The sequence below is a fragment of the Peromyscus eremicus genome, chromosome 22 (genome assembly GCF_949786415.1).
Source record: "Peromyscus eremicus chromosome 22, PerEre_H2_v1, whole genome shotgun sequence".
Classification (NCBI taxonomy): Eukaryota; Metazoa; Chordata; class Mammalia; order Rodentia; family Cricetidae; genus Peromyscus; species Peromyscus eremicus.
The window spans coordinates 11,289,160-11,301,333 of NC_081437.1; the positions used below are offsets into that span (position 1 = coordinate 11,289,160).

The 12,174-nt window shown below is 47.0% G+C and overlaps 1 protein-coding gene across 1 annotated transcript; it reads left to right on the forward strand.

Annotated features, from left to right (window-relative positions):
* Positions 1–366: 366 nt before the first annotated feature.
* LOC131897584 (cytochrome c oxidase subunit 7A-related protein, mitochondrial) lies at positions 367–11,650 on the forward strand. Its single transcript, XM_059248520.1, has 3 exons — positions 367–495; positions 9,566–9,697; positions 10,836–11,650. Exons 1-3 carry the CDS (start codon positions 424–426, stop codon positions 10,974–10,976), a joined length of 345 nt encoding a protein of 114 aa, XP_059104503.1. The 5' UTR covers positions 367–423; the 3' UTR covers positions 10,977–11,650.
* The last annotated feature ends 524 nt before the right edge of the window (positions 11,651–12,174 follow it).

Consider the following 12,174-nt stretch of genomic DNA (forward strand, 5'->3'; position numbering starts at 1 on the left):
CAGACCCCGCCCCAATACCAGGCCCCGCCCCAATACCAGGCCCCGCCCCAGAATCCGTCCTGTCCGACTGTGGCGCTCTCAGCTGCCGGCTTGGTGCACAGGAGACTTGCGCATTTAATCAAGGTGTCTTGGTAATGCCCGCCTCTAAATGAGCGGCAGAGAGACGCCTGCGTTTTCGAAAAGCCTCAACACGGCCTCTTTCCGTGTCGTTTTAGAGTCTATTTCCGTTTCACCGTCTTGAGAACGCGTTTTGTTCCTTTGTCATGGTTTAAGAGAGCATGTTTTTAGTCAGGCGCTCTCTGGACAGTCCACATCCTGGATCAGGGTCCCTGCGCCGAGCTTTGGGCGGGCCAAAGGGGAAGCGGGGTCCTTCTCTAGGGCGGTCGCACAGGCAGCAGCTGTGTGAAGCCGGGCTCAGGCAACATGTACTATAAGTTTAGCGGCTTCACGCAGAAGTTGGCGGGAGCTTGGGCTTCGGAAGCCTATAGTCCGCAGGTACGAGTTATGCCGCGCCGCCTCTGGCGGGAAAACGGCGGCCCGAGGCGGGCAGTCGCGGGGTCCGAGCCGGGAGAGGCTTCTGCCGGCCGATCGGTTCGGTTTCCTGGTGTTTCCTGGTACCTTGCCACACTGCCTTGTAGCAATCGCCGAGGTTTCTGTGTGCAATGCACCCTAGGCAAGGTGTGCATGGCACAGAAGTTCGGTCTGGATACCCTGAGGGGGTCAAGGTGACCCCTAGGGTGGCTGCCTGTTTAAGATGGATTTCCCGTGGAAGTCTGTGGTGCACAGAATGTGACTTACTTGAGTTCGGGTTTCGGCTCTCCCTTGTTGAGGTGGCCTTTGTGACTTCCCGTCGTTACCCCTCTCACAGCCCAGAAGGCAGCTTCTCCCAACTACCAAATGGAAGGGGGGGAGGGCGGGATTGAGACGCTTGCTTACAAGGCGAATTTCTTCAGATACAAGGGAAAGCCTGGGAAATGACACGCAGCGAGGTTTACACTTTCGTTAATTATAAAGTAGCAGACGGTGACCATTGGGCGAACTGACATTCAGGTTCTACTTAGAACCTACCGGTGGTGTTTCCTCAGTGATGTGAAAAATGTATTTTAGAGCTCCGTTCATATTGGGTTAATACTGAAATCTAGCAGCCTTAATTTTGTGACCTTGACTGTTTTTGCTGTGAGCCCTTTCTGATTCAGGGCAGCATTAATTTGGGTTAAATGCCGTATGTATCAAGAGAGCAGCTTTTTCTGGCAGATGGCGCGGGATACATACTATATATTCTCCAGAAGCTGAATCTGAATCATTGCTCAGAGTAGTGTGAGTGAGAAGGCTTGGTGGAACACAAGGCTTGGTGGAACACGAAGCTTGGAAAACCTTGACTAGAATAGTTAGTGACCCGTATGGGCTATAAAAGACACTCTGTGTGTTATTACTGCCTCTTTTCTCCCACTGTGGGACACTACATCTTGTTTAAGGGAAGCGTGTTTAAGTATGATTTCAATCCAAGATTAGATATGCTTTCAGGATAAAGGAGGTCAAGAAAGGCTGGATTTGTTTTTAGGGAAGATGAGGAGAAGAAGTCCTAAGAGGTTTTAGATATTCAGCTTTTGATGATATGTTGTGTTTGGCAGCAGCTGAGTTTATGAATATGTTTAATAGACCAGGTTTAATAGACCTGTCTGTTTTCAGCCCGTGCTTGGTAGTAGGCTCTTTGCTGATGGAGAGCTCATTCAGGAAGTACGTAAGGAAGAGAGAGACTAGCGTTCTGTAACAGAAATGTGAAGGGAAATGAGAATTCGTTCAAAGAACGGTCCAGGTTAGAAGGGGAGCTAGTGTGGTGTCACTAAAACCCAGTGGAATGAGTCGTAAGGAGAGAATTGCCAGTATGTTGCCCGATTTCTTGTGCAGAAGATGTAGGGAAGTTCTATTTTCTTTGTATCTCCTATAGTGCATTTTCAGTGCATAGATCATATGTTATGGTTAGGGAAGTTTTGGCATGCAGATACCATGTAACCCACTCTTTATTAGTATGCAGATCATTAATTATATCACCCTTAGAAAGGTCTCACATGCTTGCTCCCTATTAAAAATTTCTGTCTGCCTTCCCATTTTGCGTTTATCAGTGTAGTTTTGCCTATTTGAACCCCCTGTAAACCCCACAGCATATTCTCTCCTGTATAAGGCTGATTTTAAACGTACTTTTGAGGATCCTTCGTGTTACATGTGTGAGTGTTTCATCTAGATATGTCAGTTTCTCTCGTGATGGTTGTAGATACGCTTTTTAAAATACTTTATTTTTCATGTGTGTGGGTGTTTTGTCTACATGTAAGTCTGTGTTCCATGTCATTGCCTGGGGCCTCCAGAAGCCAGAAGAGGTTCCCAATCCTCTGGAACCAGAGTTAGAGGCGATTGTGAGCAAGTACGTGGGTGCTGGGAATTGAACTTGGGTCCTCTCCAAGAGCAGCCAGTGCTCTTAACTGCCACACCATTTCTCTAGTCCTGTAGATAGGCCTCTAATGGAGTTGTAGCATAACCTAGTGCTTCAAGGAGAATGTAAAAAATTGATAAGTGACATTGAAATAAAATTGACATCCAGAGCAAGAATTACCTAAAGGAGCTCTTGATATAGACAGGACTTTCGGATTTTTGGCATCCCTTGAGTTAGATTTCACCCTAGTATTAGAATTTCTAAGTTACTTAAAGCTTCTATTTTCTAGTTCTGGTTATTGAACCCAAGACTTCATATATGCTAGACAAGTGCTTTTCCACTGAGCTACATCTCCAGCTCACTTAAAGTTTTCTTAGGCTACGTTGAAAGAAGCAGTTTGGGGTGGGCATTGTATGAATTAATAGATTCGGAGTGACTGTAGGGGCTCATGACCACAGACAGCACTAGGGAAACCAGGAACGTTAACCTGGCAGGCGTTTCTCTTCAGTGAAAGGGATTTATACCCCTTTCTGCCCAGAAAGCTGGGAATGGGTGTATTTAATAACCTGGTGATCTTGTGCTATCTGTAGGGGCAGGCTTCACCTGAATCCCCTAGGCTATTATGCTTATCCCAGGCTTCTGAGCATTATTTCTCAGTCAGTAGAACCCATTCTTATGAAAGAGGTCCCGTGTACTTTGCAAAAGAATCTGTTATGATTTATTCCAGACCCTTCCTTCCTGAGAACTCTATCAGTCAGTAGAACCCATTCTTATGGTAGAGGTCATAGGTACTTTGCAAAAGACATGTACTTTGCAAAGATGTAGTCATGCCTTAAGCTTTGTTGTGATCATTGTCATGAGGAAACTTTTTTCCAAAGTTGTTCTGTGCTTAAATATGTCAAAAATTAACTGCTTGGGGTCAGACTCTAGAAGTCTGAACCAACACCAGCTAAGCTGTGTTGAACAGAATTTCCTTCCTGCCTCACTTGGATCGCTGTAGCATTTGCCGGACTCCCCCTCCCAAGCTCCCTCCCCCAACTTGGTGCTCTGATTCTGATAATTAGTATTTTTGTCTTCCTTTCTTGGACACAGTGCACTGTAAAATGAAAATGTTTGTACCATCCAGTATTATGTAAATTGAATAAGTAGCATGCATTCAATAACCAAATATGGAAATGCTACTTCTATAACAATAGAGATTTGTAAGTCAACTTGATGGCAACTAATTGTTGGGGAAGTATTTTATAGTGGCTGATTAAAAAGCATCCGTCTTTCTTTTTTGTGATATATTCCACAAATAAATTAAGGCATGTGAAAAGGTACCTGACATTACTAGTCCTTAGGGAACCGCAAATCAGAACTGCAGTGAGGTACCAGTTCATGTCTCCCAGAATGCCTGTAGGCAGAAAGACAGACAACAGCTTGTAGAAATGAAGATACAGGGAAGCCAGAAGCATTGCTGGAGAGAATTTAAAATGCTGCGGTCACTTTGGAATGCAGTTTGGCAGTGTTTTAGTTATCGTGTTTATTGCTGTGATAAAAACCCAAGGCTGGGCGGTGGTGGCGCATGCCCTTAATCCCAGCACTCGGGAGGCAAAGCCAGGTGGATCTCTGAGTTCGAGGCCAGCCTGGTCTACAGAGCGAGATCCAGGACAGGCTCCAAAACTACACAGAGAAACCCTGTCTTGAAAAAGAAGAACAAAAAACAAAACAAAAAAATGACCAAAAGCAACTTGGGGAGGAAAGGGTTTATTTTGTCTGAAAACTCTGCGGTTATACTCCATCACTGAGTGAAGTCAGAGCAGGAACTAAAGCAGAGCCATAGATCAGAGCTTCTCAACCTTCCTGACGCTGTGACCCTTCAATACAGTGTCTCATGCTGTGCTGACCCCCAACAGTAAAATTATTTTCGTTGCTACTTTAACTGTAATTTTGCTACTGTTATGAATCGTAATGTAAATATCTGTGTTTTCAGATGGTCTTAGGTGACCCCTGTAAGGGGTTGTGGCCTGCAGGTTGAGAGCACTGCTTACTAGGTTACTCGTTCCTCATGGCTTGCTCAGTCTGCTTTCTCACAGCACTGAGGGACACCAGCCCAGAAGTGGCACCCACAGGTCAATCTGCTGGGGGCATTTTCGTGAGAGTCCCACTTCCCTGATGATTCTCGCTTGTGTGCACTTGGCATAAAATTAGCTAGCATAGGTAGTTTCTTAAAAGGGGAAATATCATTTTACTCTATGACCCAGCAATTCTAGTTAAGGTACTAGTGTGATAGTCTAGGTGTGGAAAAATATGTGAAGAGAGGGCCGGAGGAGGGTTATTGAGAAAGTAAGTTTGGCTGTGGAGGTGAGTTGTGAAGGGCCTGTGGTAAAGTAACTACACTTTATAAGAAATTAGTAGGCAATGGGATGCAGAAAGTTGGGGTAGAGTATGTCCTCTTATTGATAAGTAGCATCCTGTGATGAGGAAGGAGTATCCAAGGTGACATGGGAATGGGAGGGTGGTGGTGCTCTCCATAGAGACTGGGAGCTCCCGAGTGGGTTGGTAGTGAAGTTGAGGCATTTGGAGTGTAAGGTGGCAAAGGGACCTGGTCAAGATGTCCAGCTTCAGTTAGAAATTATCTGAGCCACTGAAGATTTAGTCTAGTCTCCAGTCAGAGGAGCAGATGGACAGGTTTCTAACAACTGAAAACTGTCTTTTATTTATTTCATGTGTGGGAGTGTTTTATCTGCATGGATGTATGTACATCATATGCATGTCTGGTGTCCACAGAAGTCAGAAGAAGGCCCTGGATCCCCTGGAACTGGAGTGAAGGATGGTTGTGAGCCTTCATGCTGGTCCTCAGCAAGAACAAGTGTCCTTAACAACTGAGCCTTCTCTCCAGACCCCCATTAAAAACATATATTTTTTTTGTTTTTTGTTTTTTGTTTTTTGTTTTTTGTTTTTTGTTTTTTGGAGACAGGGTTTCTCTGTGTAGCTTTGCGCCTTTCCTGGAACTCACTTGGTAGTCCAGGCTGGCCTCGAACTCACAGAGATCCGCCTGGCTCTGCCTCCCGAGTGCTGGGATTAAAGGCGTGCGCCACCACCGCCCGGCGGTTTTTGGTTTTTTTTGAGACAGGGTTTCTTTGTGTAGCTTTGGAGCCTATCCTAGAACTCACTCTGTAGACCAGGCTGGCCTTGCACTCACAGAGATCCGCCTCTGCCTCCTCAGTGCTGAGACTAAAGGCGTGCACCATCACTGTCAGGCCAAAAAACATTTTTTAAATAGAGATAAATTTCTGTTTCTACCCTCCTCAGACCTAAAAGGTAGAAGAAACTGCTTAGCCTGTCAGCTTTAGGAGGAAAATCAGGTTTCCTTTGTCTCTAAACCGTTCAGCTGGAGGTTGGAGAAGTGGTTGTTCCGTTAAGTAGCACACACTGCTCTTTCAGGGCCTAGTGTGGCTGTCAGTACCCAAGTCCATTGGCTTACAACTGCCTGTAGCTCCAACTTCAAGGGATACGATGCTGTCTTCTGGGCCTTCCAGACACCTGCATTCACAGATACACAGATGTACCAACCCCCTTCCCTCTATTCACACATACCGTATGCATAATTTAAAAATAAATCCTGATTTTTTTTTTTTTTTTTTTTTTTTGAGCTGGACAGGCAGTACGGCAGCACCGCCAAACCCAGTACTGCTCACACTGTCCTTAATAAACCTGCTTTCTTTCTGTAAAAATGGAGCCCAGTGTCCTGGCACAGCAGAGTAATCCCAGCACGAGAGGTAGAAGCAGAGGGTCAGGAGTTCAAGCTCATCCTTGGCTACGGAGTAGGTAGGTTCCAGGCCAGCTTGAGCTTCAGAGACCCTGTCTTGAACAAACACAACACAACTTGGAGCAGTTAGAGGCTGGAGGAGAAGTGGTTGAGCCCTTGTTTAGCATTCTTGTGGCCGCATCTCCGGGACACATTCCTTTCTCGCTTCTTAGCAATTAAACAGGAAGAATTCAAATGGTGTAGACAGTTTTAGAGTAGGTTGTGTACAGTCAGTCGCCTGGTTTCCCTTGGTTGAATGAATCTTTCAGGTGTGTCCCCCTTGCAGGAGTACAGGCTCTGCCACGGAGCGCCAGTTGGTAGACTTCAGTTAGGAGTCTACATTGTGATGAAGCTGTAGGCTTTCCTAGTGCAGTTACATGTTGGCAAGTGTGTATGGAAGGTGCTGTCTATCAGTTGGGACTATGATCAGTGACCAAAACATGCTAGAATCCTGCATTCATGTGGCTTCTGTTGCAGAGGGGGAGACGTAGATAAAGGGGGATGTAGCATGCTTGGTGGTTAAGTGCTGTGGAGAAGAACGAGGCATGAGAGTGGGCTAGCTGTTTGCAGGGTTGGGAGGGGGTGTGCAGGTTTTAAAAGGGCGATTAGAGCCGGGTGTGGTGCTATAACCCAATCACTTGAGTTCAGGGCCAGCCTGGGCTACAAGTGAGTTAAGGGCCAGCTCATGCATGATACATGAACCTGACTTGAACAAACAAAAACCAAAAAAAAAAAAAAAAAAAAAATGCTTTGGAAAAGTTTCCCAGGGGTGATGTAAGGTGAGAAACCTGAAGGCCATTCCAGGCAAAGAAATATGCTTAGAGTCAGGGAGGGGTATGGGAGGGGTTGGGGAGAAGGAAGGGGCTGAGACAGGGGAGTGGAGAGAAGGGTGCACCGCGCAGACCCCTAAAGCTGTTAGAAAAACTTGGGGTTCAGTTCTGTAAGCTGGGTGTCTGGGGGAGCTTGAGTCTCCAGAGTGGCCGTGCCCTCCATAGAGCAGGGTAGAGCCGAAGAGTAGACTCAGACAGCAAGTGCGGAGGTCCAGTCAGGAGGCTGTTAAACCCAGGGCCTGGGCCAGTGGGAGAGCTGGAGGTAGATGATTGGTCAGATGCTGAGAAGGTTCTGAAGGGAAAGCCCAAAGGATCGGCAGCCCATGACTGAGAGACAGTAACTCCAAGATCCGGAGCAGCTGATGCGCTGGCTGATCTTTCAGGGGGCCCAGGTTCGTCCTCAGCGCCTGAAACTCCAGGTGCAGCGGACCCCATGCCCTTTTCTGCTTTCCTCTGCTTCCAGTCACATGGTGCACAGCTGTACATGCACACAAAGCCACCTCCTGGTCTAGCCGGTTTTCAGAAGCCCAGGACTGCCAACTGCCCCTGCCTGGAATCACCAGGGCTGCCGACTGCTTTAACGTTGTTGGTGATTATCGTGATGACAGGGAGGTGTAGCACTGTCATACCCATTCTTTTACCCGAGGGCCAACCCATGCGTTATTAATGGATGGTATGGTGACAACAGCCGAGCCTCATTGGGGAGAATGCACAGTTCATAAGAATGGAGGGAATAGGACACTGAGATAAGAGGCAACTTTAACAGTCTGTGTTCTGAAGTTTTATAATGAATATATGAAGTGATTTCAGACTGTTGAGGTAGCTGATATTCTTGTGCATGTCTGGTGTAGCGTAAGTAATGGTCGTGCCTGTTGAATGAGTGAATGTATTATTCTAGACAGGCCGTTCTTGAACCAAACCAACTAACAACTGTCCTTCTTCAGTCCCTTCCTGTACCAGACCAACTAACAACTGTCCTTCTTCAGTCCCTTCCTGTACCAGACCAACTAACAACTGTCCTTCAGTCCTTCCTGCACAGACCAACTGACTGTCCTTCTTCAGTCCTTCCTGTACAGACCAACTGACTGTCCTTCAGTCCCTTCGTTTGTTTGGTCAGGGTTAGGATTAATGCCTGGTTGGTGGGGGTAGCATGAATGTTTATGTAAATATGTGTTTGTAATTCATCCTTTTCCTCCCCTCTCTGCATTGATGTTTTAAAGGTCTCCTCTTTAGAGCCTGTCTGTTACAGACACATTTCTTTGGGAAGTAAGAACTCCAGTGACTGTAGAGGCTTGAAGCTCCTTTCCAACATGAACCTTTGTTTTCCTAGATAGAATGTAAAGGGATCGTTTTACTGGCTCGAAACTCTTCAGCTTCAGTATGCAGTGCTGTTTGGGAGGACTGTCTATGTTGCCTTGCAGCTTTGTGCCTCCTTCAGATTAAAAAAGAGAGAGAGAGAGAGAGTTCCCTTTGGTTTTGGTTTGTTTGTTTTAACATGCCGGGACTGTACACAGTAAGCAGGCGCTTTGATATGAGCTACATCCTCTCAACCCGCCCTTAGGTTCTTTGAAAAAATAAACAAAAAGTTGGTGGCACACGCCTTTAATCACAGGGAGGCCGAGACCAACCTGGTCTTATATGGAGAGTTCCAGGACAGCCAGGGCAAAGCCCTGTGAAAAACCAAACACCACCACCAAAAGGCAGCTTTTTCTCCCAGCACTCAGGAATAGTGGTGCATGCTCTAGTTCCACCTCTTGGGAGGCAGAGGCAGGTGGATCTCTATAAGGCAAGGTTTGAGAACAGCTTGGTTTACACAGCAAATTTCAGGCCACCTTGTCCCCAAAAACAAGCAAAAAGATTTATTTTTATTGTTTCTAACTGTATGTCTCTGTGGGGTATGTACAACTGTGTTTGGGTGATACAAGAGCTGTCAGGTCCCCTGGTGGTTGTAAGCCCCCCCCCCACATTGGGTGCGTCCTCTGCAAGAGCAGTGCATGCTTTTAATGGCTGAGCCCTCTCTCCAACCCGCACAGTACATTTTAGAATAACTGCTTAACTTTGAAAAGAAAGCTGTCCTCCTCAACTGGCGCCCTCTTACCCCTGCTGTAAACAGTCAGCAGTCTGCTTTTATTGTTCTCTGGAGCTGGAGAGTGAGCTCAGACCTTCATACGAGCACAGCACTTTACTGACTTTGCTCTCTGGGTTAGTACATTAGTCCAACAGATGAGAAGAGGGGACGTCAAGGTCCTTGTAGACACAGTACTTCTTGAAGCTCACATTGGGCCTTTCTTGTCCTTCCCATCTCACGGGTAGAGTTCTTGACAGTTTGCTTGGGAAAGCAGATAGGGTGTTTTCTCTGAGGGTTGAGAACCACCCAAAGGCCTCATAATGCAAGTGATGTGATGAGACCCTGCTCCTTCCCTTATATAGTTAGTCCCAGACAGCCTGTCCCCGGAAATAGCTCGGCTGCCCGGACGTACTCATGGCTAGCTGCTGTCCTGTGCTTGCCTGCAGGGGTTAAAGCCCTTGGTTTCCACCGAAACACCGCCTATCATCTTTGCCACACCGACTAAACTGACCTCCAGTCCCACAGCATACGACTATGCGGGGAAGAACAGAGTTCCGGAGCTGCAGAAATTCTTCCAGGTGAGTGAAGACCGGAGCAGAGAGCTGGGATGTGGAGATGTGTGTGTTGGGGTGGGAGCTTCTGAAACTTGAGTTTACGTTAGTGTTGTTGTCTACCCAGTCTCCTTTTTCTTTAACTAGAACTCTTGGTTTTCGTTTGATCCATTAACTCATAGAACCTATTTACGGGTAGATGCCAATAATAGAGGCAGGGTGGTTGATGACCTCATCGCCATGTGACTTGCACAGGTTTTCGGGTTCTCATGTAGCGTGGTCTTCATAATCACCGTGAGAGAACACTGAATCAGCCAGTACCTACTTATGTATGGTGTGTGTGTGTGTGTGTGTGTGTGTGTGTGTGTGTATCTGTGTGTCATGTGCGTGCAGAGGCCAGAAGACACTGGAATCCCCTGGAGCTGGAGTTACGGGTGGTTGTAGGAACTGACCCAAGAGCAGCAAGGGCTCACAACTGCTGGGCCATCTTGCCAGCTCAGTGCAGGCATTTTTCTTCTGTTTGGCTTGCTTGGTATAGAGGTCACTGCGCTGTTGGTGGAAGTGGGGAGCCCTCTTAGGTAGGACATCAACAGAGAGAAGCCAGAGTTGACACTTCAATATGATTAATCTACTTAGAGATAACAAGAACCGAGTCACCTGACGCTCGAGTGCCAGGGAGTGGCGGACCCCACCACAGCTTCCACCAAAAGTATGTTCAGGTTCAGGTCCACTTTCATGTTGCTCAGAGTAAGTCCTTTAAATCTGATGAGTAAGATTTAAGAGGCTATGGGAGTCTGTACAGAGCATGAATTAAAGGTCCTCCAGAATTGGATCACAAGCGAGAGCTTTAGCAGGCGATGGAAGGAAGGACCGCTGGTTACAAATGGACTGGAGCGTTACTAACTGACCGTGTTCCGACTGTGCGCCCCGTGACCAGGGCCAGACTGAACACAGACATGCTCAGAGAATGTGCCTGTGCTTTTCAGCTGCCGATTGTCATTGCTCTTCAAAACTCCCCAGGGCCCTGCTCTGGCCAGAGGAATACCGTAAAGGCTGTAGAAGCTGTCCATCGCCTTTATGGAGGAGCGCATGGGGGCGTGCATTCTTCAGTCTGTTGTGAAATCTTGTCTCACCAGCCAGCTCATTGTCAACCCTTGCTTTGCAGAAGGCTGACGGTGTGCCCATCCACCTGAAGCGAGGCCTTCCCGACCAAATGCTTTACCGGACCACCATGGCGCTGACTGTGGGAGGGACCATCTACTGCCTGATTGCCCTCTACATGGCTGCGCAGCCCAAAAACAAATGAATAAGTGGAGGACTGGTGTACTTGGTGGCACAAACCCTTTGAATTTTCAGTTCAGCTCTCTGTGTTGTTTTTGTTGTTTTTATTTCCCACTTGAATGGTCTACTAACATTTTTGCACACAAAGGAAAAGATAAGAACACAAGCCTTCTGGTTGTTTATGAAATGCAGATGGCCTGTCAGATGTCAAAACTCATTTGACAGTTAAAACCATTGTTTGAGGAAATGACACTGAACCGTGTTTGTGCTCCTGATTTCCCTGGAGGTTCTGGATGAAAGTTGCTCGAGCCTCATTAATGGCAGTCTGTGCTCCGGGCTCAGGGCTCTGTCTAAGCAGGAATACAGAAGCCTGTCTGGGTTTAGGTGTGACCGAGGAGGACGAGCTAGAGAGGTCGGGCATGTGAAATGAAGGTCTGATTAGCCTCCTGGGCTTTCCCACCTTGCAGGAAATGTTAACAGAAATTATTGCACTCTGTCTCTGTCTGTCAGGCAGTTGGTTTCAAAGGGTTCTTTGCCTCGCCCAGCTCCTTATGAAATGTCATCTGTTTGTTCCATCATGGGAAAGAGAACACCTGTCAGGGTTGCTCTTTAGACAGCTGTACCAGAAAGTCTCCTGTAATAATGCTATGACTTTAAGTTATGATTTACTTGACTGCGGAATAAATACATGAATACCAAGTTTTAGTTTCAGTTTGTTAGTTTATTTATTTGAGACAGTGTCTCACTCTGTTTCATTGGCTGACCTGGAGCTCACTATGTAGACCAGGCTGGCCTCAAACTCAACAGAGATTTGCCTGCCTCTGCCTGGGGAGTGCTGGGATTAAAGGTGTGCACCATCATGCCCAGCTTGATACCCAGCAGTGCCCAGCTTGACACCTAGCATGCACAAAACCCTAGGTTCAATTCCCAGTTGGGGTAAGATCCTATCTAAAAAAGAAAAAGAAAAAAACCCTCAAAAACATCTCTCCCTCAGCAACCTTAACTCCTTATAAATCCTTGCAGGGGTACAGGACCTCACAAGCCCCTCCTCACTTCCATGATGAAAACCCAGTGTGCCCAATCTTGTGTTCTCATGGGGGAAGGGGACCACAGTTGCTGGGAGTTCAAGAGGACACCACCAGAGGACAGCATCTCACAACACTCCCCGCTCCTCTGGATCTTCACGTTCTTTCTCTCTACGCGCTCTTGGATGATCCTTGAGA

What these genes read in the sequence shown, in the direction of transcription:
- LOC131897584 (XM_059248520.1), top strand. Translation starts at nt 424, where the DNA reads ATGTACTATAAGTTTAGCGGCTTCACGCAGAAGTTGGCGGGAGCTTGG. An exon ending in CGGAAGCCTATAGTCCGCAG is followed by an intron (nt 496 to 9,565) that starts GTACGAGTTATG and finishes GCTTGCCTGCAG; the next exon opens with GGGTTAAAGCCCTTGGTTTC. An exon ending in AGCTGCAGAAATTCTTCCAG is followed by an intron (nt 9,698 to 10,835) that starts GTGAGTGAAGAC and finishes CTTGCTTTGCAG; the next exon opens with AAGGCTGACGGTGTGCCCAT.